The 26,863-nt window shown below is 35.9% G+C and overlaps 1 protein-coding gene across 12 annotated transcripts in view; it reads left to right on the forward strand.

Annotated features, from left to right (window-relative positions):
• LRBA (LPS responsive beige-like anchor protein) overlaps positions 1 to 26,863 on the forward strand; it is a 746,530-nt gene that overhangs the window by 103,081 nt on the left and 616,586 nt on the right. For all 12 annotated transcript variants that reach the window (XM_055550583.1, XM_055550584.1, XM_055550586.1 and 9 more), the window contains exons 10-17: positions 8,489 to 8,686; positions 8,881 to 9,014; positions 10,709 to 10,817; positions 11,105 to 11,257; positions 15,690 to 15,858; positions 19,338 to 19,417; positions 20,750 to 20,812; positions 24,604 to 24,701. In XM_055550583.1, the coding sequence (XP_055406558.1) occupies positions 8,489 to 8,686; positions 8,881 to 9,014; positions 10,709 to 10,817; positions 11,105 to 11,257; positions 15,690 to 15,858; positions 19,338 to 19,417; positions 20,750 to 20,812; positions 24,604 to 24,701 (1,004 nt within the window). The remainder of the gene's footprint in view (positions 1 to 8,488; positions 8,687 to 8,880; positions 9,015 to 10,708; positions 10,818 to 11,104; positions 11,258 to 15,689; positions 15,859 to 19,337; positions 19,418 to 20,749; positions 20,813 to 24,603; positions 24,702 to 26,863) is intronic.

Here is a 26,863-nt window from a genome sequence, read left to right on the forward strand (position 1 = left end):
TCTGTTAAGAAGGTAGATCTCCTTTTCAGTGTCCTCAATAAAATTAAGAAAGAAAAATAAGTGGTGAAAGCAGACATCTTTTTTTTTTTTTAACTGATCTTAGGGGATAAAGCAATCAGTCTTTCATTATCATTTATGTTAGCTGTCAGTTTTTTGTAGACGGTCTTTGTTTCTTTAAGGAAGTTAAATCATGAAGAGTTTTATCATGAAGAGCTGTTGGATTTTGTTAAATGCTCTTTATGCTTTTACTGAGATGATCATGTTATTTTTGTCCTTTATTTTATTTATTTATTTATTTATTTTAATGGCTTAAAATAACAGATTTATTACCTTATAGCTCTGGAGGTCAAAAGTCTGAAAATGGGTCTCATGAGGCTAACACCAAGATGTCAGTAGGACGTCATTCCTTGTGGAGCCTCTGGGGACAGTCTGTTCCTTGCCTTTTCTAGCTTCCAGTCACCATCCACATTTCTTGGCGTGTGTTCCTTTCCAGCAGTGGCATCACTGCAGCCTCTGCTTTTGTCATACCTTCTTCTCTGACTCTGACCCTCATGCCTCCTTCTAATAAGGATCCTTGTAGAGACTTCTCTGGTGGTCCAGTGGCCAAGACTCCATGCTCCCAAGGCAGGGGGCCTGGGTGTTCAATCTCTGGTCAGGGAACTAGATCCTACATGCCACAACTAAGAGTTTACATGCTAAACCTAAAGATCTTGCATGCCACAGTGAAGATTGAAGACCCTGCATGCTTCAACTATGACTCAGAGCAGCCAGATAAATATATAAATATTAGGAAAAAAAGGAAAAAAGTATTCTTTTTAAAAAAGGACTCTTGTAATTGCATTAAGCCCACCAGATGTGTTAGTATTACTTGCTTAGTCATGTCCGACTCTTTGAGACCTCATGGACTGTAGCCTGCCAGTCTCCTTTGTCCATGGAATTCTCCAGGCAAGAATATTGGAGTAGATAGCCATTCCCTTCTCCAGGGGATCTTCCCGACCCAGGGATTGAGCCCAGGTCTCCCTCATTGCAGGCAGATTCTTCACTGCCTGAGCCACCATTCACATATTCCAGGGATTAGGACGTGGACATCTTTGGTGAGACTGGGGGAAGACGTTATTCTACCTATAAGCCTATGACCCTCATGATTTTAATGTAACAGGGAAGGATTGGAGATAAATGGTGCTTGGAGCCTTAATCTCTTTATTTTTATGAATATAGTGCATTGCAATGCTTGTTCAAAGTTTAAACAAGCCTTGCATCTCTGGGAAAATCCTACTTGGTTATAGTTTATTTTCTCATTCAGAATACTGAGGCCCAGAAAAGAACCTTAAGTGGTAAATGTATAGAAATAACTACTTATTTTAAATAACCTATGCCAGATTCTTATTGAGTTATATCCTATGTTAACAGCTTATTTGTTTCCTTACTAGTATGATGAGATACTGTTAAAACTCTACTTAAAGATTATATAAAGTGAGAAATTGATGATCACAGAATTACTCTTTGCTTTACTTATTTTATATTTTATGTGGAATTTATAAAATAAAATGTTTGTTTAGGTGTTTATTTTCAAAACTTGTATCTGCTATCTCCTTCTTGCAAAACTCAGACTTAAATTGAAGAAAATAGGGAAAACCACTAGACCATTCAGGTATGACCTAAGTCAGATCCCTTACGATTATACAGTGGAAGTGACAAATAGATTCAAGGGATTAGATCTGATAGACAGAGTGCCTGAAGAACTATGGACCGAGGTTCGTGCTATTGTACAGGAGGGGGTGATCAAAACCATCCCCAAGAAGAAGAAATGCAAAAAGGCAAAATGGTTGTCTGAGGAGGCTTTACAAAGAGTTGAGAAAGGAAGAGAAGCAAAAGGCAAAGGAGAAGAGGAAAGATATACCCATCTGAATACAGAGTTCCATAGAATGGCAAGGAGAGATAAGAAAGCCTTCCTAAGTGATCAGTGCAAAGAAATCAAGGAAAACAATAGAATGGGAAAGACTAGAGATCTCTTCAAGAAAATTAGAGATACCAAGGAAACATTTCATGCAAAGATGGGCACGACAAAGGACAGAAATGGTATAGACCTAACAGAAGCAGAAGATATTAAGAAGAGGTGGCAAGAATACACAGAACTAACTATACAAAAAAGATCTGAATGACTCAGATCACCATGATGGTGTGATCACCCACCTAAAGCCAGACATCCTGGAATGTGAAGTCAAGTGGGCCTTAGGAAGCATCACTGTGAACAAAGCTAGTGGAGATGATGGAATTCCTGTTGAGCTATATCAAATCCTGAAAGATGATGCTGTTAAAATGCTGCATTCAATATGCCAGCACTCAGTATGCCAGTCAAATTTGGAAAAGTCAGCAGTGGCCACAGAACTGGAAAAGGTCAGTTTTCATTCCAATGCCAAAGAAAAGCAATGCCAAAGAATGTTCTAACTACTGCACAGTTGCACTCATCTCACATGCTAGCAAAGTAATGTTCAAAATCTTCCAGGCTAGGCTTCAACAGTATGTGAACCTAGAACTTCCACATGTTCAAGCTGGATTTAGAAAAAGCAGAGGAACCAGAGACAAAATTGTGAGCATCTGTTGGATCATTGAAAAAGCATGAGAGTTCCAGAAAAACATCTCCTTCTGCTTTATGGACTACACCAAGGCCTTTGACTGTGTGCATCACAACAAACTATGGAAAATTCTGAAAGAGATGGGAATACCAGACCACCTGACCTGCCTCCTGAGAAATCTGTATGCAGGTCAAGAAGCAACAGTTTGAATAGGACATGGAATAACAGACTAGTTCCAGTTTGGGAAAGGAGTACATCAAGGCTGTATATTGTTACCCTGCTTATTAAACTTATATGCAGAGAAATGCTGGGCTGGATGAAGCACAAGCTGGAATCAAGGTTGCCAGGAGAAATATCAATAACCTCAGATGTGCAGATGACACCACCCTTATGGCAGAAAGTGAAGAGGAACTGAGTAGCCTCTTGATTAATGTGAAAGAGGAAAGTGAAAAAATTGGCTTAAAGGTCAACATTCAGAAAACTAAGATCATGGCATCTGGTCCCATCACTTCATGGCAAATAGATGGGGAAACAGTGGCATATACTAGTTTTTTTGGTCTCCAAAATCACTGCAGATGGTGACTGCAGCCATGAAATTAAAAGACGCTTGCTCCTTTGAAGAAAAGATATAACAAATGTAGACAGCATATTAAAAAGCAGAGATATTACTTTGCCAACAAAGATCTGTCTAGTCAAGGCTATGGTTTTTCCAGTAGTCATGTATGGATGTATAAATAAAGAAAGCTGAGCACCAAAGAATTGATGCTTTTGAACTGTGTTGTTGGAGAAGACTCTTGAGAGTCCCTTGGACTGCAAGGAGATCCAACCAGTCAATCCAAAAGGAAATCAGTCCTGAATATTCATTAGAAGGACTGATGCTGAAGCTGAAGCTCCAGTAATTTGGCCACCTGATGGGAAGAACTGAGTCATTAGAAAAGACCCTGATGCTGGGAAAGATTGAAGGCAGGAGAAGGGGATGACAGAGGATGAGATGGTTGGATGGCATCACTGACTCAATGGACATGAGTTTGGTCCAAGCTCCTGGAACTGGTGATGGGCCTGAGACCCTGGCCTGCTACAGTCCATGGGGTTGCAAAGAGTAGGACACGATGCAGCGACTGAACTGAACTTACTTATTACTGTTGAAATCTATTCTTTGTGTAACCATGTTTTAGACATTTCTCAAAACTTGTTTAAAGTAGCAGAGATACAGAAAAATGTTTAAAAGATTGCAGTTAAATATGTTATAGATGGAAAATGTTGGTTCCCAAGAAAAAAAAGATGGAGTGCTTTTTTTGGTATATTCTTACTGTTTGGTGAGGCACCATATTGCTTTAAGTCCTTTGAAAGGGCATTGTTTTTATTTTAATTAATCAAATAGTATTTACATATGCATATTATTTCCGTATAGTTAACAGCTGTTCCTGACATGTGTCAAACAATTACTTTTGTTTAGATTTAGTTTAGTTTAGGTTTGTTAGTAGGAATCATTTACTCCCAAATTTCACATAAAATATCAAGTAAAATGTTTGTTTAGTTGTTTATTTTCAAGGCTTCTGTCTGCTTATGTTAACACACTGTACTTTGAACAGGATCAAAGAGTAAATTACTGTTTTTAATTGGACTTTTTTTCTGCTCCGTACTGTGTTGCAAATTAATTTTGTAAACTCAGAGGAATCAGTTAATTATTTAGATTGTGTCAGTGTTTGTTTTTAGAAAATTGATCCTTAATTTCCCAAACCATTTTTCTGTTGGATTTTAATGTGCGATGAAAAGTGAATTTTATCTGATAATTGGCAGTGACCAGCTCAGTGGTTGGATTGAGAAGAAACTGCATAGTACATCCCAAAGTTAAACTTGCAACAAAAAAAGGTCGTGGTCATTGCTTGGTAGTCTGCTGCCTGTCTGATCCACTGCAGCTTTCTGAATCCTGCTGAAACCATTACATCTGAGAAGTATGCTCAGCATATCAATGAGATGCACCGAAAACGTCAGCACTTATAGTCAGCAGTGGTCAACAGAATGGGCACAGTTCTTTTCCATGACAGCGCCCAACTGCATGTTGTACACCCAACACTTCAAAAATTGAACAAATGGGGCTACAAAGTTTTGGCTCATCTGCCATGTTCTGCTGACCTCTTGCCAACCAACAGGAGGCAGAAAATGCTTTCCAAGAGTTCATCAGATTCCAAAGCATGGATTTTTATGCTATAGGAATAAACATATTTCTCATTGGAAAATTGTTGATTGTAATTGTTCCTATTTTGATTCATAAAGATATATTTGAGCCTAGGATAGGGCTTCCTGGTGGCTCAGACAGTAAAGAATCTGCCTGCAATGCAGGGTACCCAGGTTTGATCGCTGACTTGGGAAGATCCTCTGGAAAAGGAAATGCCTACCCACTCCATTATTTTTGCCTGGAGAATTTTATGGACAGAGGAGCCCATGGGGTTGCAAAGAATCTGACACGACTGTGCAAGTAACACTTGATCCTAGTAATGATCATTTAAAATTCGTGGTCTGAAACTGCAATTACTTTTGTATCAACCTAATAGTTGTTCCCTAGAAACATAGAACCTACCAAGACTGAAGAAATAGAAATTTGAATAGATTATAACTAGTAAGGAAATTGGTAGTACTCCAAAACCTCTGAATAAAGAAAAGCACAGGACTAACTGGCTTCACTGGAGAATTCTATCAAACATTAAAGAAGACATAACACCAATTCTCCTCAACTCTTCCAAAAAATAAAAAGAGGAGGAAATACTTCCAAACTCATTTTTAGAGTCCAGCATTGCCCTGAAACCACAGCCAAAAAAAACACTGCAAGAAAGCTACATATTAATATCCATATCCTTATTTAATATTAATTCAGAAATCCTCAACAATATAGTAGCAAATGAAATTCAAGACCACATTAAAAGGATCATACCCTATGACCAATGGGGATTTATTCCTGGAATGTAAGTCTGGTTCAACATGTGAGAATAAATCAGTGCCGTACACCACATTGTTATAACAGAGGGAGGGACAAAAGCTACATAATCATCTCAATAGATGGCAGAGAAAGCATTTGAGAAGATTCAATGCTGTTTCATGATAAAAACACTCAACAAATTACAAGTAAAAGGAAAGTGAAAAGTGAAAGTGAAGTCGCTCAGTCGTGTCCGACTCTTTGCGACCCCATGGACTGTAGCATACCAGGCTCCTCTGTCTATGGGATTTTCCAGGCAAAGTTACTGGAGTGGGTTGCCATTTACTTCTCCAGAGGATCTTCCCGATGCAGGGATCGAACCTGGGTCTCCCACGTTGCAGGCAGACGCTTTACTGAATGAGCCACCAGGGAAGCCTCACAAGTAAAAGGAAACTCCTCGAAATGATAAGGCCATATGTGAAAAGCCCACAGCTGACGTTATATACAACAAAAATTAGTTGCATTTCTACACACTAATAATGAGCAATCCCAAAAGACAAGAAGACAGTAATGCCATTTATAATAGCATAAAATGGAATACTTGGGAACAAACTTAACCAACAGGATATAAGACTTGTACAGTGAAAAGTGTAAAACATAGCTGAAAGTGTTAAAACATGAATTAAATGACAAGACACCTTGTGTTCATGGATTGAAAGACTTAATATTGTTAAAGATGCGTACTGCCCAAAGTGAGCTACAGATTTAGCGCAATTCCTGTTGAAATCCAGATGGCATTTTTTTGCAGGAATAGAAAACCACTGTAAAATCCTCATGGAATCTCAAGAGTCCCCAAATAGCTAAAGCAATCTTACAAAAGAATAAGTTATTTAAAGAGTTCTTACAATTCAGGATTTCAAAACATAATATAAAGGTACAGTAATCAAAACATTTTGATACTTGCATAAAGAGAGGTACATAGACAAATGGAACAGAACAGAGTCCAGAAATGAATTTCATTTATGGTAAAATGATTATCTATAAGGATACAAAACCCTGAAATGGAGAAAGATTAATCTCAAACACTTTTTTTTTTTTAAACATACGGTGTTTTAAAAAGTAGTGGGATCCCTACCTTCCATGTATTAAAATTAACTCAAAATAGATTGGTGGTGGTGGTTTAGTCGCTAAGTCTGACTCTTGCAACCCCATGGTCTATAGCCTGCCAGGCTTCTCTGTCCATAGGATTAATAGATTAAAGGTAAACATAAGGCCTAAACTATAAAACTCCTGCATGAAAACAACACAGAGCTTCATGACATCGAGTTTGGCAATAATTTTTTGGATATAACACCAAAAAAAAAAAAGAAATAGACAAGAAAGACAGAAATAGACAAATGTGTCTTACTATCTTTTGTGCATTGAAATTTTTTGTGCATCAAGAAGCAGTGTGAAAAGGCAACCCACGGAATGGAAGAAAATATTCCAAACCATACGTCTGGTAAAGGATTAATAATATCCAAAATATTTGATGAACTCCTACAACTTAACAATAGCAACAAACTCAACTCATTTAAAATGGGCAAATGACTCAAATAGACATTTTTTTCCAAAGAAAATATATAAATGGGCAGCAGGCATATGAAAAGAAGCTCAAAATCACTAATCATCAGAGAAATATAAATTGGAACCATAATAGATAATCACCGTACGCCCATTAGGATAAGAATTGTTAAACAAATACAAGTGTGGAGAAATTGGTTTACTTATGCACTACTGATGGGAATGTAAAATAGTGCAACCTCTGTGGAAAGCTATATTCTTCAAGAAATTAAAAATACAATTAATTACCACATGATTGAGCAATCATTTAAAAAAATTTTATTCATTTATTTATTTTTGACTGTGCTGGGTCTTCACTAGCTGTGGAGTGCTGGGCTTGCGCTCTGGTTGCAGTGTGCTGACTTCTCTTGTTTGCAAAGCGTGGGCTCTAGGGTGAGCAGGCTTCCGTAGCTGTGGGACATGGGCTCAGTAGTTGTGGTTCCCGGGCTCTATGGCACAGGCTCGGTAGTTGTGGCAAATGGGCTTATTAGTTGCTCTGTAGTGTGTGGGATCCAAACCCGAGTCTTCTGCACTGGCAGGCAGATTCTTTACCATTGAGCCACCAGGGAAGACCCTGACTGAGCAATCTTCTGTAAATGTATATGAGATAATTGAAGGGATATGAAAGAGCTGTTTGCACACCCATGTTCATTGCAGCATTATTTACACAACAAGTAAGAGGTTGTAGCAACCTAATTGTCTATGGATGAATGAATAAAGAAAATATATGTATTTACAATGGAATATTATTCAACTTTAAACAGAAAAAAAAAATCTGACACATGCCACAACATAGGTAAATCTTAAGGATGTTATGCCATTCACAAAAAGACAAATACTCTGTGACTTCCCTTGTTTGAGTTATGTAAAGTAATCAAGCTCATGGAACCAGAAAAGTAGAATATGATTGCTAGGGGGTTGGGAGTGGGATGCAGGCAGTGGAAGTGAGTTGCTATTCAATGGGAATTTCAATTTAGCAAGATGTAAAAGTTCTAGAGATGTGTTATACAATAGTGTACTATAGTTAACAACACTGTACTATACACTTGAAAAATATTTAAGACGGTAAATTTTATTTTAAATGTTCCTTTTAACAAAATTAAAGAAGAGAATCAAAAAACACAAAAATAAATGGGAAAAAACAAAACATGCTTTGTAGGACATTACATTTTACATTTTTTTAAAATGAAAAGTTTTAATGTCAAGTTGATTTCCATTATACCTTTAAAATGAATTCAGATTACTTTAGAAGTAATTAAACATGCAGGGCTTCTCTTATTTGATATTGTTAAGAAAATGGTCAATATTCTCCTTGAATTGTTATATGTGTGGTGCTTTATAGTTAGATTTTCTTTTTGTGGCATAGTATCTTAACTGTTCTACTTTTTATTCTTAGGGTACATTTAAATTCAAAGCAGAAAGTGACCTGTTCCTTGCTGAGCATCACAAGCTTTTATTGTATGATGGCAAACTCGCTAGTGCCATTGCATTCACGTACAATCCACGCGCCACAGATGCCCAACTCTGTCTCGAATCATCCCCTAAGGACAACCCTTCGATTTTCGTTCATTCACCTCATGCGCTCATGCTCCAGGTACTAGGAATGGTGTTTAACAATATTTCTAATGGTAAATTTTGATGTATTATTGAGGTGTATTTGGTAGCTTCTATTACAAATACATGAACTGTAACATTTTATTGTTCCTGTTATGTTGTATTTTTAATAAAATGTATTTAGTTTTTGGAAAAGAATCATTGGAATCTTTACTGTGTCTTCTATTTTACAAGGACGTGAGGGCGGTTTTAACACATTCTATCCAAAGTGCCATGCATTCAATTGGAGGAGTACAAGTGCTGTTCCCACTTTTTGCGCAGTTGGATTATAAGCAATATTTATCTGATGAAATTGACTTGACTGTATGGTGAGTCCTTTTGTTTTTTCTTTCATTGATGTGAATTATTCTCATCACTGAGCTGCACAATGTTTTTTTTCAATCTTGTAAATTTGTTGTAGGATTAATAAAGAACATAAATTTGTGAGTTATAATTTGTGAGTTACTACAAATTCAATTCTAATAATATTTAAATTCTTTATCAGTAGGAAATAGGGAGCTCTACAAAAATAATGTTTTGAATAAAGTTAGACATGGTAATAATATCAGAAATGTATGTATTTTTGCCTAAAATAAAAATATTTAAAACGGTTATTTGGCAGTAATTTCTTATGGTAAGTTTTCCATATTTATAATTATTATTGCAGGTAACATATTGAATTTAATTATTATTGCAGGTAACATTGAAATGTAAAATTTTTGATTATGTTACATAATAATAAGTGATTTATTTTTTTCAAAACTAAATTGCTTATTTGGCACTTTTGTCTCCTCTCTTAGTGTTGAGTGTAAAAAAGGGAAGAGACATGAATTCTAGGACAAGTTGTTAAAATGTCAGAGAGGATGTAGAAATGAATTTTTTATGGCTATGTATCCTAGTGAAACTATTTATAATAAAATAATTATGTTTAATTATTAATTGAGTGATTTTAATGCTTTTTGTATTCTCCCTTTTTGAAATTCTCTAATTTCTACTTTTATATGCAACTTGAAGTCTACTACCAATGTATATGTTTAGTGTTTTAATACATTTTCCAGATTATTTTTAGGCAAGAAAATGAGTTATTTTTAAAAGGAATTACGTATCAAAGCTAGTAATTAAAATTATCCTTGACCTATTGCTCCTTCATAAAATTTTTTTGCATCCTAGTCTGAAACCTTTGTAACAGAGCTCAGTTATTTATTTTATTTTATTTTATTTTTTTTTAACTTTTCAACTTTATTAGAATTGCTGACAGTTGAAAAATAGAAGTACTTTTGTGAAGGAGGTTGGCTGTTCTCCCTTTCCTGGTGGGAATCTCTCAGAACTTTTGAGAGGGACAAAACAGTTGACCTTTATTCTAGTCCATGCTGAGTATATAAAAGTTATGAGGTTTGGAAGCATGACTGTAGTCTTACTACTTTAGATTTTTCTGTTCGGATAATGAGGAAAATACTTAAATTATTATTTGAATACTTCAGTTTGCTTACATCTTTATTTATCTTCCCCTTTACGTACTGTATCTATCCTCTGTTCAAATTAAGCCAGTTTGAGGATTTCTGTCCTAGTCTGCTTGCTCCATATTTTTTCCATCTGTTTGGCCTCTAACTTTCTAGCTTATCTAAGTTACATCCAACTTATCTAAGTTACATCCATTTCTTAGGGCAAAGTAATAAACTTCTGTTACCCATTTTACTACTTGTTTTTGGACATTGCTAGTTTTTCTCTATTTTGTGCATGTTTGTCATATTGTTTCAAAAGTAATTCATTTAATAATATATTTGTGATAAAGAATATGAACTAAATATTTGAGTAATAAGTCCTAATCTTACATTAAAATTTTAGTCCTGAAATAATATTGGAGGTAGTTTTAGTAAATCATCATCAGTTTCCTTGGAATAGAAACTTTTTATTAAGGGTAATTGAAAGACTGTATCTATCTAACCACCTCCCCCCTATTTTTTTTTAAGAGAATATAGTTTTTTCAAACTGTTGTTGTGTTTTTTTTTTTTCCTTATTCCAGTTCAACTTTGCTGGCTTTTATCATGGAGTTGTTGAAGAACTCAATTGCTATGCAGGAGCAGATGCTTGCCTGCAAGGGCTTCTTGGTAATAGGATATAGTCTTGAAAAGGTAAAGTATGAAATGCTTTACATTTTTGGTTCTTAATTTGTAGTCCATGAAACTTGGTCTCCTAAGAAGCTGAGAAATTCTGTTTGCAAGTGTGTCTTTGGTTAATGTAAAGTTACCTAAATTAAAACAACCTATTGCTGTTTTACCTTGCCCACACTGTTTTATTGAATCTCAAAGCATCTTTAACTTTGAGCATGGTTTGTGGACCAACTTTTTCTGGTATTGACGTTTAACTTACTTCCCTTGCTTTGTGTTGATGGTGACCTTTGAAATATCTTCCTCTGCAGTCTTCCAAATCCCATGTCAGCAGAGCAGTACTTGAACTCTGCCTCGTATTTTCAAAGTACCTGAGTAGCCTGCCGAATGGGATGCCCCTACTCAAGCAATTGTGTGATCACATTCTTCTTAACCCAGCTCTATGGATCCATACCCCAGCCAAGGTAAGACATATATTGATTGTGTGCTAGTATGTTCACTACATTTTTGTACTTGAGAAGAGTGATAATGAAGAGGATTTTCTTTTATCCTTTTACATGCTGTTGTGTAAGGTTTCAGTGGAATGCATTTTTTGACTAAATGTACTTTTATTTTTAATTAATGATTGAGGATAATTGCTTTACAGTGCTGTGTTGGTTTCTGCCGTACGTGAATCAGCCATATATACATATATATCCAGGGCTTTCCTGGTGGGTCAGTGGTGAAGAACCTGCCTGCCAGTGCAGGAGACGTGGGTTCAATCCCTGAGTCTAAAGATCCCCTGGAGACGGAAATGGCAACCCTCTCCAGTATTCTTGCCTGGGAAGCCCATGGACAAGGAACCTGGCAGGCTAAATACTCCATGGGCTCACAAAACAGTTGGATAGGACTTAGCAGCTAAAGCACAAAAATACATGTGTACCCTCCCTCTTGAACCTCCCTCCCACCTGACTAAATGTACTTTTGCAAGACAGTATTTCCTCCCTCCCTCCATCTGTCCCTCCTTTCCTAAAGCAGTAGTAGCATTTTTTGAAATACAGAAATAGTATATATTTTCTTTGTTAAATAAAATGTTATTTGGGAGAGATTTTGATTTACATTTCCTTAACCATAGTTGGATTGCGTATATATCTATGCGTCCTTATGTATGTATGAATGTATATACATACATATAAATTATACTCATTGTGCTCCCTTTCTCTGTGTTATACATACATATTCCTTCCACCAAAATGATGAACTACTGAGTTTAATTCTTACAGGAACAGCTGAAATGTCACCCTTTCTTGAAGGCTTCCATGATGTGCTGGTCTCATTTAATCATTTTGATTTCACATTAATTAAAATTATTACACAATTATATTTTATACAGTAGTTTATTTAGTACTATAACAGCAAACCGATTGCATTAACAAGCGAATTTGTGATAAAATATGTAAATAAAACTTTTCATAAACCCTAATGTTCTATTAAGTTATCCTAAACATTTGATTTCCTCTCTTCCCCTCTCCTTTCTGGTTCACTTGCAAGTGTTTATCATTGTTCAGGTTGGAATAACACGTACTTACTTTAGTTGTCAGAAAAAAACGTCTGCAGACTGTTTTGCTCTTCTGGAGTCATAGTATCTTATTTTCAGCTGCTCTTTTCAGATGTTAAGGAGAAAAACAGCTGCTGACTCTGATTGCCATTTGGAAATAATCAAAGGAGGCAGCTGGAGGTTGTAGCTTTTTATCTCTGGGTTCAAATTTGACCTCTTTCTCTTCTATGACCCTCAGTCTTATTTCTTTTCAAGGATTGTTTCAAGTTACTTCTTAAACTTTTTACTAAACACTTCTTTGTCTTAACTAAGCAGCACATTTGTAAGCCTTTTGGCCTCTTTTGATGTGGTCAAAAAAACCTCCTCTTATTAGATACTTAGTTGTAGGGGAATATTTTAAAAATTTCATTATATCATTTCCTTAAGTCCATAGTATTATTGCACTGTATTTCTTACCTTTTCCTTGTTAATAATTTTCTTTAATTTCCTTTTTAGAATTTGCAGTTGATTTGTCAATATTAAATTTCAGTTTTGTTTCAGCCTTATGCTTTGTGTATCCTTGAGGGGTTATATCTAATTTTATCATAAAGGTAGTTATAACAAAAGGCAGATATAAAGTTTGTTTGACCTAAAGGTCATACAATTTGGGGGAGAAAGGAGCTTTTTAACAAAAAGAATGCAACATGTAAAATTAGGTTTAGGATTTTGCAAGGAATATGTGTAGGTGAGTGGGCATAAAGTTTAAGCTTCATTAGCTTCATGGTAAATTCACCTCTGGTTACAAAGTTGAGGGTATGGTTGTATGAATCAATCTTTGCTTTTGGAACAGGCTGCTCCCAGTCATTTATAATACGCATTTAAGTTTGATTTGCTCAGAGACAGTCTTTTAAAAATGACCTAACACGAGAGATGAGTTTTCTTGTAGACAATAGTCTTTCATTTGTTGAGTGGCCGGCCCTATGGATACAGTGGTGAATAAGACAGATCTGATTCCTGCTCTCATACACAGAATTTAGGTGTGATGGGAAAGACATTTTCATGTATAATTTGTGTGGTTATTAGATTATATAGAGTAAAGAGTTATTCATAATCAGAATATGCACGATCCTGAGGTCACTGTTCTTATTTACCTCAGTATGTTGCTGTTCAATCCTATTAATTTTTCTTTATCTGTAGTATCATTCTCAGGAAACTGACTTTCTCCAGTTTTCCATATCTTGGTTTTTCACTTTTTGTTAGAATTCCTTCATGCTTTCAACATATCACAGTCATGCTCATCAGAACATTTCTTAGCCCCCAGATTTGTAATGGTTTCTCTTTGTTTTCAGAATAAAGCATTAAGTCTTCATGCCAGTTCTTTCTAGGCTTTCTATATGAAAAATCAGTTATCCTCAATGGGTAGGTGGGTACCAAAAGTTATCCTAGAGCAGTGGTTCTTAATCTTGGCTGTCTATAGAATTAGTTGGTAAAGGTTTTTTTTTTTTAAATGAAAACAGACTCTCACTCCCTCTTCCCTAGATTCTGATTTAATTGGTCTGGGACAAGACCCAGACAGGTACTTTAAAAATGTTTTCCAGGTATTTTAATGCAGGCAAGATTGAGGATGGTTGTTCTAGATCTAGGGAAGCTTTTTGTGTTATCTACAATTTTCTCTATTTGAAATTTCCTCTTATTGTTAGAACTACTCATCTTCAAAGCCTACCTTAATATCTACTCTACTAGTGAAACTTTTCTTGACTCTTTTAGCTTATCCTAAAATAATTTCTCTGGCCTCTGAATTAATAGTATTAAATAGCTCTATGGCACTCATTTTGCAATTAATTACATATTGCCACATGAGCTTTCTTACGTTTCAGTAGGGGTATTTATTACCTTTGGTTTTTCACTTAAAATTGTGTGTATGTTTAATCTTTTCCATTAGATTTTTAGCTACTGAGGGACAGTGTCTGCACCATTGTATATTTAGTAATACAGTGGTACAAATATAGGTGAAGGTAAATATTTTCTGATTGAAGTATCACACTTAAGAATTTGAATCATGTCATAGAAAGTTCTGTATATCCTCAATAACAAGTAAGCTGGGGCTGTCTATTTGAACAGCAGTAGCAACATCAAAATGATGTTATCTTTCAGCAACTCTGTGGATTATAGCATGTTTATGATTTTCTAAACTACAGTTGGGTTTCTCTGGTGGTTCAGCAGTAAAGAGTCTACCTCTCAATGCAGGAGATGTGGATTCTATCCCTGGGTCAGGAAGATCCCCAGGAGGAGGAAATGGCAACCCAGTCCAGTGTTGTCGCCAGGGAAAGCCCATGGACAGAGGAGCCTGGCAGGTTACAGTCCATGGGTTGGCAAAGATTCAAACATGACTTAGCTACTAAACAACAACAGCAAACTACAGCCATCTTTCAGACTTTGGTTTTAAGGGGCTCAGAGTCTGCCATTCTTGACCATGTACTGTTACTGATTGACTCCCTTGTTCATTTAAGCTTGATTGTTTGTTTATAGGGCATCTGGAATATAGGCACCTAATTTTTATCTTTCAGGCTTAAAAAGGAAAATGCCCTCAGCATCTGGGAATGTCCATTATGTTTAAACATAAATATTCATTGTAAATGATCAGGAGTAGTTTCAGTTTTAGTCAAATTTAATGCCTTCCTTAATATTTTTTAGTTTATAAAGTATATCCACTAGTAATGCAGTGAAAAATTCTTGATTTTGATATGAAAGTAGAACAAAAGTGGTTTTTATTTTGTGCTAAGATTATAATTACAGTCTTTGTAGTAATGAGCTGCTATAACAAAATTCTTTTTTTCTAATAAATATTTCTTAAGATAGGCTTTACATATTTTTGTATGATTTTCTTTTTTTGATCTGTTTTTTAGTTATTCCTGCTTGTTTTTTTAATTTCTTATGAGTTATTCCAGCTACTAGTTTTCTCCAGAACAAAGACAATTTCTAGCTTTTGAGAACAGTTATGCAAAGTATAAATAGTAGGTTTATTATAAAGAAGTGTGTAAGTTCATGAATAATTGCTGATTGCTAAATAGGAATCAGTTTTCTCAGCACTATAGGAATAGTGCTGCAAAAACATGGTGTATGTGGGGATGTTTACTTCATAGTGCTGCTGTAACAGAAGCATTTGCCTGCTTTTGTTTTGTAAGGAGTGTGTGTGCTTCTGGATATGTGTCAGTGGCTATATGTTGTCTGTTAACATGGAGGTTACTATCAAGCTAATTAAGCAGCTTGCTTTTTAGAACGAGTGTGGTCCGAATAGAGCAACCTGAGAGTATTACTGGAAAGAACGGTAAAATGCTGGTCTGTTTCTTTGATTTGAGCTCTTCATTTTGATTCTCTAGGTGCAGTTGACACTCTATACTTACCTGTCCACGGAATTCATTGGTACAGTCAACATATATAATGCCATTCGGAGAGTTGGCACAGTGCTTCTCATAATGCATACACTGAAGTACTACTACTGGGCAGTGAACCCTCAGGATCGGAGTGGCATTACCCCAAAAGGATTAGGTATTTCATCTCATCTGTATATTATGTTACATATATATGCAAATTCAGGATTTTCTCTTCCCTCCTCCTTTCCCTCCCTCTTTCTTCCATCTCTTTTTTTCCTAAAACAATACATTATTCTGAAAGTTTTTCTAAATCTTTTCATGGCAAAATTTCATTTTCATCTTGCTGATAATTTTAATAGTTTGTCCTAAATTGTGGTTTACAGAGATTAACAGCTCACTATTTTTATAGAAGAATGCTACTTTTGCTAGTATGAGTTCTTTGGGGATCAAATATGACTAGGATGATTTCTAAGGCATTGAGAATGAGAGAAAATTCTATATTAGCAACTAGTATTGATGTTGAGTTGAGTTATTCCATTGAAAGTCATTGACAGCAGTGTTTTTTGAGAGAATGGAGATTTTTTTGTAGGAGTAGGGAGTATCTGCTTCTAATAACTAATTTAAGGAAACTACAGAATTTCAGTAATTTTTTTCCTGTATAATCGGAACTAACTTATTGGAAGACTAATGTTCATTTTTATGTCAATAGTTCATAGAAGGGGTCAAAATAAAAATTTTGACAAATAGTGGCTTGTTTAAAGTATTGCCAAACCTGCTTAAAACTGGTTTGTATTATTGCTCATTGTTGTTCAGTCGCTAAGTTGCGTCCTATTCTTTGTGACCCCATGGACTGCAGCATGCCAGGCCTTGGAAGTCTTTCACTATCTCCTGGAGTTTGCTCAGACTCACATCCATTGAGTCGATGATGCCGTCCAACCATCTCATCCTCTTTTGCCCCCTTCTCCTACCCTCAGTCTTTGCCAGCATCATGGTCTTTTCCAGTCAGTCGGCTTTTCACATAAGGTGGCCAAAGTATTGGAGCTTCAGCTTCAATATTAGTCTTTCCAATGAATATTCAAGACTGATTTCCTTTAGGATTGACTGGTTTGATCTCCTTGCTGTCTAAGGGAATCCCAAGAGTCTTCTCCAGTACCACAGTTTGAAAGCATCACTTCTTTAGTACCCTGCCTTCCTTATGGTCTGACTCTCACATCTGTATGTGGCTACTGGGAAAACCATAGCTTTGACCGTATGGACCTTTGTCAGCAAAGTGATGTCTTTGGTTTTTAATACACTGTCTAGGTTTTCCATAGCTTTTCTTCCAAGGAACATGTGCCTTTTAATTTCATGGCTGCAGTTGCCATCCATAGTGATTTTAGAGTGGTATCATCTGCATATCTGAGATTGTTGGTATTTCTCTCAGCAATCTTGATTCCACCTTGTGATTCCTCCAGTCTAGCATATTTCTTGATGTACTCTGCATGTAGGTTAAATAAGCAGGGTGACAATATACAGCCTTGTTGTACTCCTTTCCCAGTTTTGAACCTGTCACTTGTTCCAGGTCTGTTCTGTTATTTCTTGGCCTGCTTACAGGCTTCTCAGGAGATAGGTAAGGTGGTATGGTATTCTTGTCTCTCTAAGAATTTTTCACAGATTGTTGGGATCCACGCAGTCAAAGGCTTTAGAGTAATCAGTGAAGCAGAAGTAGATGTTTTTCTAGAATTCCCTTGTTTTCTCTGTAGTCCAACATGTGTTGGCAATTTGATCTCTGGTTCCTCTGCCTTTTCTAAATTCAGCTCTAGGGCTTATTTTTGCTGACTATTAGAGCGTCTCCATCTTCATCTGCGGAGAATATAATCAGTCTGATGTTGGTATTGATCATATGGTGACATCTATGTGTAGAGTCGTCTCATGTGTAGTTGGAAGAGGGTGTTTGCTATCACCAGTGTGTTCTCTTGACAAAACTGTGTTAGCCTTTGCCCTGCTTCCTTTTGTACTCCAAGGTCAAACTTGCCTGTTACTCCAGGTTTATATCGTAAAAGAGGGTTAACCAGGGTTAATAGGCTGATAGTTCCAGTAGAATTTGGTGCAGGGGCTCAGAGTATGGCCCCTACTATTTTGTCAGCTTGTCTCTCTCCATTTCCCAGTTCTTCTGTATTGGCTTTTTCCATGTAGTCTCTCTCTTTGTAGTAGCAAGCAGCCACCCTACCTTCACATCCCCACAACTTTAAATCTAGCAAGAGTATCTGCCTGTATCGAGCATTTCCAGCAAAAGTCCTTTTAGTCTCTTTGTTGCTCACTGACTCGGATTACATCGTGTGTCTATCTGCATGACAGTGTTCTTCAGATTGCCCAGAAGAGGAGGCCCTTCTTACCCCCAGAACACATGATCTGAGTGTGAAGATGGGTTCAGTCCCTTTATAAGAATTGAGGGCTGTTGTTTTAAATCAGGAGATAGATGCAGGAGAGTGAAACAATATACATTCTGATTTTTTACTCACACGCTTTGGTTGTTCATTGATTCACAAAGATGAGGTTTCATATTTGTACAATATTTTTTTAAATCCCTTTCAAAATAAACTAGATTAATTATCAGACAGTATGCTATCATTTAGAAGGCTATGAGGACACATGAAAGTTCCATGATCTTGTTTAAGCTGGCATGTTGCACAGATCTAGAACCAAATCATTATTTCCTGATGGTGTGCGTCATGTACTGTCCTGGGTGTTTGCATTATATTCTGGCCTTGATTTTCTAACTGATTAGTGATCTTGGGAAAGTCTCATACTTCAAGTGAGAAAGCTGGCCGAACTTTATGATTCTGTTGTAGCTCTATAACCTTTTCTTTGTCTAGGAATGGTCATGTGGAACAAATTTTAAACAATTTTCTTCCTAGTTTAATTGATCTGTTCAGGGTCGTGTTGGTCCTTTGCTTTGGTGGTCTAGGAACTCGCTGTAAATAATGATTAGTGGGGGGAAAATTGCAGAAAATATAAGGCAAGCAAGTACCTGAGTTAGGATCTTAGGACAATGAGTATTTGATTTCAAAAGCTTTCTGTTTGGGAATTATATGTTTCAGACATGAAAATTGACTTTAATGTGAGCCATGTGTGACCAAGGACTTTTTCAAAAAGAGAAGGAGACGTCAGAGGTGGTCAGCACGGTGTTTCCCGCCTTCATGGGTGTTATTGTGTTGATGTGTACTTTTTGAGGGTTTTATATTAGCTTATACAGTGGTAACAGTGGAAAAGTTTTTTCATACTAAGTTCACATGTAAAGTTTAGACTTTCTTTTGCTCTTTTTCCTTTGTAAACTTGTGTTACCATAGTAAGATTCCCAGAGAGTCTTTTAAAGCTAAATGTAAATTTGTTACCTCATCTTTCTGTTTTGAGATTCCTTTGACCTTAGTCAAAAACAAATGTCTTCATTGCAGTTTTTGTGTAACTGATTTTGTACATTAGAAACACTACATATGCAATCACGTTGAGATTGAATGCTTGTTTTTTCTAGAGACATTAAACTCTTCAGGAGAGTTACCTTTATGTTCCTTATAAGTAAGTGGAAAAACTGTTGGGAATGGGAATTTTATACTTAGCTTCAAGGTTTTTGAAATACTCAATGTGTGTGCATATGTGTTTGTCTTTTTTTAAAAGATGGACCACGACCTAATCAAAAAGAAATGTTTTCTCTACGAGCATTCTTGTTGATGTTTATTAAGCAATTAGTAATGAAGGTGAGTTCACATTTCTTATCCTATAGCATGTGTTTATTGTAACATAATTTCACATAAACTGCTCTGTTGTTTATTCTTTGCTCTGTTAATGGGTTTACAGAGTGGAAAATACTTTGAAAGGTATTTATTTCTCTGTTTGTTTTTTCTTATTGTTTCCTAGGCATATATCGATAAACATTAGTGCAGAATTAGAGATTGATAATTGTAATATATATTATATGAATTTCTGTTGGAGTTCAAGTGTATTCATACTTTCATTCAGCAAGTATTTACTGAGTTGATAGTAGTTCCTACTTAGTCTTAGACCTGGTGATACAGCAGTCAACAGAGCTGCTCAAAAGGAGGAGGTTTCGTTTTTAGAGATTCCCTGTACCTGACATCCAGATTTTGAAAAATAATTTTCCTGTATAAAAACATACTGGATAGAAATGATTACATTTTGTTCCATTTCCTTCCACTATCAGTAAAGTAAAATTGAATATTATTTTTCAGGAAGGTGTTTTGGTTTTATAAGATGCCAACATATAAATATATTTATTCTCAATATTTTATTCAGTATTTTCCTATATCATTTTATTTCGTATTCTTTATAGTTTAATGCTTTATTAGCTGCCGCATAATATTGTGTTAAATGGACCTAACTGTTGGTATGTCTTTCAGAATCAGCTATCTTATTTCCATTTATTTAAAAATTTATCCTTTACATTGTCTCTTTATGTTCTTTCCTAGTGTGTTTTGTTTCTAATTATCTTATTGTTCTTTTTTTGAGATTTTGTGTTTGTTTTATGATTAATAGTACCGTAGCTTGGAAAATTTTCATAATACATTCATACTAAAAAGTGCAGTGTTTTTCCCACTGAAATTACTACAGTTTTTAGTACCTGACATTTTAACTTGGTAATTTTAGAAACTGTTCATTTTAGTCTCCAAATTTAATAGAAAAAGATAAACAGAAAAGTTATCTTCTGTATTTAAATGAGTGATAGGTGTAATACCCTTATACTTACCCTCAATGATCGATTTTGCTTACTTCAGGATTCTGAAGCTCTACTAGATAGGTTATCATCTGTCTGTATTATAAGGTGCTGAAAACAGTGCTGATGTCTAATCTCTTTTGACTTTCTACATTGTGTAGCCTACTGCATGTCTTTAGTGCTTCCCTGAGTTTTTATTTTAGGTTTAGATTCTTTTTTTTTTGGTTTAGATTCTATATTACATTATTTTTTTATGTTTATAGCAACTGACCAAGTTGGCAAATCTGTGTGTGTAATTTTCCTTTTCAAAAAAGTTTTTTATATGTAAGTATAAAATACTTGTATTATGTTTTTTAAGGATAATGGAGTAAAGGAAGATGAACTACAGGCCATTCTTAATTATCTACTCACTATGCATGAGGTAACATGTGAATTTTATATGTTGGGATTTTATTTTTTGAAGTTACATTATGGACCTTTTTATATGTAACAGTTAAAGAACTCTCTCATTAATGATGTAACTATGCCTGTATCTGTGCTCAGAATGGAGAGTAAATGTATCTAGGAACTAAATCTTAGCAATTTGCATTTAAATATTCTTTATTACCACAACATGCCTCTGTGAATAAGCATGAGAGGCTTTAAAAAGTATTAAAATAAGATCTCATTAACCTAATGAGACTAAAGAATAACCTAATAACCAAAAAATACTTTCAGTGTATTTCCAGATACCAGTATAATAAATGGAAAAATAGACAACAAAAATGACTACAGATGATTGGACTTTTTTTGAATTCTTAACATACTCTTCCCACTGATATTACATAATCAAAGACTGTTAAATCACTCATTTATAGTTGATTTAAAATTATGTGGTTGTAAAGGAGGTTAAATAGGTTGAAATGTTTGGAGTTTTTTCCTTTATAGAGTTGGGAAAATTTGATATATGCCCGATGTAGTCTAAATAAATAATCCAATTAAATGTATTTTGTATAAGTTAAATCTAGAAGTGAATTTCATATAAAGTGTGGCTTTTATATGCTAACTGATATTCCTGTGTATAATTCATGTGTTATGAGTTAACATATTTGTTACAGCATGAGAATAGTGGCTTTTAAAATTATTAGTAGATAAGAGATGTGGTTTGGATCTGTCTTTGTTAATTGGGACAGAAAAGAATGGGTTAAATTTCTTGGTAGCATCATGTTTGACCGAAACATTAATGATTATGATTTCTTTTTCCTCTTGAGTAGGATAGTCTCTTTAGATTTTCTTGACCATTTGGGACCAAAATATTTCATAAATGAAAACTGGAAGTCACAGTTATCTGTTTCCCTGAAACTATTAAATCAGATATTTTGGGTCCTTCAAATCACACTTTTCCAAAGCTCCAGTGCCCTACCTCTAGATGATTTATTTAGCATATTGAGAATTAAATATTGAAGTAGCTGCCACAGCGAGAATTAAAAAGCAGTGAACGAACCTGGACGCAGGGCACCATAGAGATGACTGCCTTCTGCTTCCCTTTGTATCTGTGGGTTAGTAATGCCCAATAAGGCCCTCATGATACACGGAATAGTCGACAAAGACTGTGAAGGGTTTTCTTGAAATTTGTAGATTTCAGAACTCCTATGTGCTTATTCTTGTGCTGTTCTGCAAATGTTATCAAATTATGCCATATACAAAAGTGTGTTCACCCAGTAAACATTTATTGATCATTTGTAACCTTTCCCCCCCATGTCTCCCTTTGTATCTGATTAAGGAAAAATAAAAGAAGCTGTATAGGAACAATTTTAAAGTCCAAAGGGACACCAACTTTGTTTTAAGGCTGCAGTAGCTGATACACTTCCTTGTTACCCTCTCCAGCCTTCTCTCTGGAGATACAGCAATAAATTCAGAAACTTGTTAGCTAACACAGGAGTTTTAAACACTTCTCCATTGCTTCTTTAACTGCCTGTCATGCCTAACAGTGTATCATTTAAGATTTAAAAGTACAAATCCAGAGAGGGGAGAAAAATATGCCGCCCCAAACAAAAACCCACCTTAAAATTTTGAGAAAAAATTTTGCTTCCCTGTTCTCCACTTGGGCGATGAGACCCACACCACCACTGCAATGTCCATTTTCAAAAATGTCAAGAGGCAGTCTGTACGCAGATGGGCTTGGAGTATATGTTTCTGTGGCCCAGGTGGTGAGTCTAGTGGTGTTTATCACATCATGTCTGCCTTGGACAAATTAAAAAATGAAAAGCTTATTATTACCACATATACAGATATAGAAAAAGCAAGAGAATTCTAGAAAGAAACATAGAAAAGGCATACAAAAAAAAATAGCAAAAAAAAAAAGCATAGAATAAAATAGAAAAAGCAAGAGAATTCCAGAAAAACATCTGGTTCTACTTCATTGACTATGCTAAAGCCTTTGACTATGTGGATCACAACAAACTGTGGAAAATTCTTCAAGAGTTGGTAATACCAGACCACCATACCTGCTTCCTGAGAAACCTGTGTAAAGGTCAAGAAGCAACAGAATTGGACAAGGAACAACGGACTGGTTCCAAATTGGGAAAGCAGTACATCAAGGCTGTATATTGTCACCCTGCTTATTTAACATATATGCAGAGTACATCATGTGAAATGTTGGGCTGGATGAAGCACAAGCTGGAATCAGGATTGCCAGGAAAAATATCAGTAACCTTAGATATGCAGATGACACCACCCTTATGGCAGAAAGTGAAGAAGAACTAAAGAGTCTCTTGATGAAAATGAAAGAGGAGAGCGAAAAAGCTGGCTTGAAACTCAAAATTTAAAAGACAAAGATCATGGCATCTGGTCCCATCACTTCATGGCAAATAGATGGGGGAAAAATGGAAACAGTGACAGACTTTATTTTCTTGGGCTCCAGAATCAGTGTAGTTGATGACTAAAGCCATGAAATTAAAAGATGCTTGCTTCTTGGAAGAAAAGCGGTGACAGACAGCATATTAAAGAGTAGAGACATTACTTTGCTGACAAAGGTCCATCTAGTTAAAGCTATGATTTTTCCAGTAGTCATGTATGGATATGAGAGTTGGACTATAAAGAAAGCTGAGCGCCGAAGAATTGATGCTTTTGAACTGTGGTGTTGGAGAAGACTCTTGAGAGTCCCTTGGACTGCAAGGATATCCAACCAGTCAATCCTAAAGGAAATCAGTCCTGAATAATCATTGGAAGGATTAAAGCTCCAATACTTTGGTCACCTGATGCGGAGAACTGACTCATTGGAAAAGACTTTCCTGATGCTTGGAAAGATTGAAGGTGGGAGGAGAAGGGGACAACAGAGGATGAGATGGTTGGATGACATCATCAACTTGATGGACATGAGTTTGAGCAAGCTTAAGGAGTTGGTGATGGACAGGGAAGCCTGGTGTGCTGCAGTCCTTAGGGTTGCCGTTGGACATGACTGAGGGACTAATCTGTACTGATACCTTTAATACTAACCACAGATAATATGGGGCTTCCCTGATGGCTAAGATGGCAAAGAATCTGCCTGCAGTGCAGGAGACCCAAGTTTTATCCCTGGGTTGTAAAAATCCCCTGGAGAAGGGAATGGCAACCCAGTCCTATATTCTTGCATGGAGAATTCCATGGACAGAAGCTACAGTCCATGGGGTTGCAAAGACTTGGACACGACTGATGTGCTAACACTTTTTCCCAGATAGGATGTGAGAACTGTTTGGTTATCATTTCCCATAAGATCTGGTTTCAGAACTAGTTTCTTGAGAGACTTAGTGCACATTGTGGTCCTAGCTGCCCCCAACACTACTCCCATATTCCCAATGTCTGTCAGCATTGTGAAGCTTCAGTTTGTCTTTGTTGTAATAAAGCAGAACAGCTTGTTTGTCCTTCCCTGCCAATTTCTTGATATGTAATCATTCCTTAAAAAAAAAAAAAGAAACCTGTAAATCAATACCTGTTATAACAGTGGAATATGTTTTAGGAAATCTTGACACAGTACAATAGTCATTTTATATCTTTGATTATGAAATTGACTCTTTGGTGTTGTGTATTTTGAATTCTACAGATGAATATGTATATTAAATAGTGTGTTTTAAACAAGTGTATTTGTTCAGAAGCCTACCTATTTTTTTGATATTCTAATTCATTATTACAGAAGTAGTCATTGTTCAAATAAGTTGTTTTTCCTTATTTAAAAAAATTCTAAAATAATTTTAGGATGACAATCTAATGGATGTGCTACAGCTGCTTGTTGCATTAATGTCAGAACATCCTAACTCTATGATACCTGCTTTTGACCAAAGGAACGGGTTACGGTAAGAGTTTAACATTTCAAGAATTTTAATATATTTAATATAAGAGATTAGTTTTTAAATGATTCTTAGAAATGAAAATTGTTACTGGATCCTATAAAACAGGATATAAGATCCTTTTATTTCATGTGTTACGTTTTTTGAAAAATTCTTCAGTGATAGAGGCTGTGTTACTATTTAATATGTGAGGACAGACCTGGGAAATCATTCCAGTGTTTGTATAGTTAATGCTGTTTTACAGCTATTGTAAGGTCAGATTCTCTTAACAGATGTGTCTTTAGGTCCTAGAATAGTAATATACAATTGTGATCTAAGAGAAGATCTCTATATCTTTCCTTTAAAATATAACCTCTTCCAGCCTCAGTCCCAAGTCATCATTGTATTAGTCTGCTCAGCATGCTGTAACAAAATATCCTAGACCAGGTAGTTTAAACACCAACAATTTGTTTTCTCACAGTTTTGGAGACTGTAAGTCCAAGATAAAGGTGCTTTAAGGGAGGCTTGGTGTCTGGTGAGGGCTTTCCCTTTGGGGTGTAGGCAGCCTCCTTCCCACTGTGCTGACATGACCTTTCTGTACAGGGCAGAAAGACAGCGAGTGAGAAAGCAGAAAGCTCTTTTTTTTTTTTTTTAAATAAGGATGCTAATCCACTTGAATCAGGACCCACCTTTATGACCTCATTTAATTTTTGTTTTTTATTTAAATTTTTAATTGGAGTATAGTTTATTTACAATGTTGTTGGTTCCAAGTGTACAGCAAAGTGATTCAGTTGTAACTATACATATATCTAGTCTTTTTTAGATTTTTTTCCCCATGTAGGTCATTACAGAGTATTGAGTAGAGTTCTCTGTGCTATACAGTAGATCCTTATTTGTTATCTGTTTTCTCCCAAATTCCCCCCTGCCCCACCTCCTAATCATAGTTTTTTTAAATTCCCTGTCTACTTAAAACTTCTCTGTCATATCTGTGTCTTGTTCTGATGATAGATTTACCCCTTCGGACTGTGTTTTCTTGCCTCATTTGTATGTCTTGACTTCCTTTAACTTAACTGATTTCTTCTCCAAATACAACTACAGTTGAGCTTAGGCATTTAGTATATGAATTGGGGAGCACATATTCAGTCTGTAACAGTTATCAGCAACAAAAGAGAATACTTCTGTTTTAAGTCTTTCATTTAATGAGAAGGTTTTTGGAGCACAAAAGTTGAACACATACTTTGCTGAGTGATCAGCTACAGTAAGTAATTTAATAATCTAGCTATAATAAATTTTCCATACCATGGATCATGGAGAAAGCAAGGGAGTTGCAGAAAAACGCCTGCTTCCTTGATTACACTAGCACCTTTGACTGTGTGGCTCACAGCAAACTGTGAAAAATTCTTAAAGAGATGGGAGAAATGGGAGTACCAGACCACCTTACCTCTCTCTTGAAAAATCTATATATGGGTGAAGAAGCAACAATTAGAACCGGACATGGAAGAATGGACTGGTTCAAAATTGGGAAAGGAGTATAGCAAGGCTGTATATTGTAATCTTGCTTATTTAACTTATGTGCAGAAATGCTGGGCTTGGATGAATCACTAGCAGGAATCAAAATTGCCAGGGGAAATATCAACAGCCTCAGATATGCAGGTGACACCATTCTAATGGCAGAAAGTGAAGAGGAACTAAAGATGCTTTTTATGAGAGTGAAAGAGGAGAGTGAAAAAGCTGCCTTCAAACTCAGCATTCAAAAAATTAAGATCATGGCATCTGGTCCCATCAATTCATGGCAAATAGATGGTGAAAAAGTGGAAGCAGTGACAAACTTTATTTTCTTAGGCTTCAAAATCACTGTGGATGGTGACTGTAGTCATGAAACTAAAAGATGCTTGCTCCTTGGAAGAAAAACTATGACAAACCTAGACAGTGTATTAAAAAGCAGAGATACCACTTTGCGCACAAAGGTCTGTATGGTCTAAGCTGTGGTTTTTCTAGTAGTTGTGTACAGATGGGAGAGTTGAACCAGAAAGAAGGCTAAGTGCCGAAGAACTGATGTTTTTGGATTTTGCTGGAGAAAACTCTTGACAGTCCTGGACAGCAAGGAGATCAAACCAGCCAGTCCTAAAGAAAATCAACTCTGAATATTGATTGAAGGGCTGTTGGTTAAGCTCCAATACATTGACTGC

The sequence above is a fragment of the Bubalus kerabau genome, chromosome 16 (assembly GCF_029407905.1).
Source record: "Bubalus kerabau isolate K-KA32 ecotype Philippines breed swamp buffalo chromosome 16, PCC_UOA_SB_1v2, whole genome shotgun sequence".
In the NCBI taxonomy this organism is placed as follows: Eukaryota; Metazoa; Chordata; class Mammalia; order Artiodactyla; family Bovidae; genus Bubalus; species Bubalus kerabau.